This window comes from Babylonia areolata, chromosome 14 (assembly GCF_041734735.1).
Source record: "Babylonia areolata isolate BAREFJ2019XMU chromosome 14, ASM4173473v1, whole genome shotgun sequence".
NCBI classification, from domain to species: domain Eukaryota; kingdom Metazoa; phylum Mollusca; class Gastropoda; order Neogastropoda; family Buccinidae; genus Babylonia; species Babylonia areolata.
In genome coordinates this window covers 34,796,546-34,798,866 of record NC_134889.1, presented here as the reverse complement: position 1 = coordinate 34,798,866, position 2,321 = coordinate 34,796,546, and the positions used below count along the sequence as shown (strand labels likewise).

The 2,321-nt window shown below is 46.8% G+C and overlaps 1 protein-coding gene across 3 annotated transcripts in view; it reads right to left on the bottom strand.

Moving 5' to 3' along the window:
• Positions 1–740: 740 nt before the first annotated feature.
• Positions 741–2,321, bottom strand: part of LOC143290013 (ral guanine nucleotide dissociation stimulator-like 1) — a 44,600-nt gene continuing 43,019 nt past the window's right edge. For all 3 annotated transcript variants that reach the window (XM_076599328.1, XM_076599330.1, XM_076599329.1), the window contains one exon: positions 741–1,833. In XM_076599328.1, coding sequence (XP_076455443.1) covers positions 1,688–1,833 — 146 coding nt within the window. In that variant the 3' untranslated portion in view covers positions 741–1,687. The remainder of the gene's footprint in view (positions 1,834–2,321) is intronic.

Here is a 2,321-nt window from a genome sequence, read left to right as displayed (position 1 = left end):
TAATTTAAAAAAACACACACGCATACACGCACACACAGTCTAAGTCTTGTCAAAGTCTCCGCTGCAGATGCCTGCAACAGAGCGTGCTGCACAGACTGACGAAAGCGCCGAGACCAGAGGACGTCGACAGGTTACACAGCCAGAGGTACACACCGGTCAGACTTCCATCACCATGTCCTCCCCCATCTGACCCAATAAATCATCCCCTCCCCCCACCATCCCTCCCACCCCCCTGGCACACACACCCACCCACACAACTTTCCGACAGTCACCAGCTTCTCTCACCCCACCCCTTTGTGATCCCACCAAGACAAATCACATGGAATTCTGTTTGAAGTTTTTTTGTTCTGACAGTCTGACACCCTGGCAGAAGCTGCGAGAGGCAGAGGTGCTGTTGGTTATGTCCTGCAAAGTTGGCGGCAATCACAGCTGACAGGCAGTCATCCCAAGGTGTAGTGTCGCCGACAGATGTTGTTCAACAGAATGAAAGGTCATGACAGTGTCGCCGACAGATGTTGTTCAACAGAATGAAAGGTCCTGACATGCTGTCCGAAGACGTGGAATCACCTAATGATGTTGTTCGACAGATTAACGTGTTTCCAACACGCTGTTCAATGATGAAGTATCACTGACAGGTGTGGTTAGACAGAATGATGGGTTTCCAACAGGCTGTCCGAAGGTGTGGAATCACCAACTTATGTTGTTCAACAGAACGAAAGGTCCTGACAGTGTCGCCGCCAGATGTTGTTCAACAGAATGACAGGTTCCGACACACTGTCCAAAGACAAGTATCACCAACAGGTATGGTTCAACAGACTGACGGGTTCCGACACACTGTCCAAAGACAAGTATCACCAACAGGTATGGTTCAACAGACTGACGGGTTCCGACATGCTGTCCAAAGACAAGTATCACCAACAGGTATGGTTCAACAGACTGACGGGTTCCGACATGCTGTCCAATGACGAAGTATCACCAACAGGTATGGTTCAACAGACTGACGGGTTCCGACATGCTGTCCAATGACGAAGTATCACCAACAGGTATGGTTCAACAGACTGACGGGTTCCGACACACTGTCCAATGACGAAGTATCACCAACAGGTATGGTTCAACAGACTGACGGGTTCCGACACACTGTCCAAAGACAAGTATCACCAACAGGTATGGTTCAACAGACTGACGGGTTCCGACACACTGTCCAATGACGAAGTATCACCAACAGGTATGGTTCAACAGACTGACGGGTTCCGACACACTGTCCAAAGACAAGTATCACCAACAGGTATGGTTCAACAGAATGACGGGTTCCGACATGCTGTCCAATGACGAAGTATCACCAACAGGTATGGTTCAACAGACTGACGGGTTCCGACACACTGTCCAAAGACAAGTATCACCAACAGGTATGGTTCAACAGACTGACGGGTTCCGACATGCTGTCCAATGACGAAGTATCACGGGCAGACGTGGTTAAACAGAATGACTGGTTCTGACAGGCTGTCTGAAGGTGTGGAATCACCTACTGATGTTGTTCAACAGAATTAAAGGTCTTGACAGTATCACCGACAGATGTTGTTCAACAGAACGACGGGTTTTCGACACGCTGTCCAATGACAAAGCACCATGGAGAGGCGTGGCTGAACAGCACTGTGACGGGTTTCCCCTACTCTGAGCAGACCCCAGCTCACAAGGACAGCTTCTTCATGCGTCTCTTCCCCTTCTTCTTGTCCTTGGCCGAGTCCTGCTGCGAGCGGTGCCGCACCACAAAGTTCAGGTCCACAGAGTTGTTCAGGGCGTAGAACACGTTGGCTCGCTCCGGGATCAGCAGCTCTGCAACACACACAGTTATATGACACGTTGATCAATCTCATTTGTACATAGGTGATGGAAGTACACATCTAAGTTATATGACACTTTGGTCAATCCTATTTGTACAAAGGCGATGTCCTAAGTACACAGTTATACGACACTTTGGTCAATCCTATTTGTACAAATGTGATGTCCTAAGTACACAATTATATGACACTGGTCAATCCAATTTTATAAAGGTGATGTCCTAAGTACACAGTTATATGACACTTTGGTCAATCCTATTTGTACAAATGTGATGTCCTAAGTACACAATTATACGACACTGGTCAATCCAATTTGTATAAAGGTGATGTCCTAAGTACACGGTTATACGACATTTTGATAAATCTATTTGTACATAATTCATTTCCTAAGTAAACAGTTATACAAAACTGACAAATCCAATTTGCACATAGGTGCTGTCCTAAGTACACAATTATATGACATGCTGATAAATCCAGTTTGCA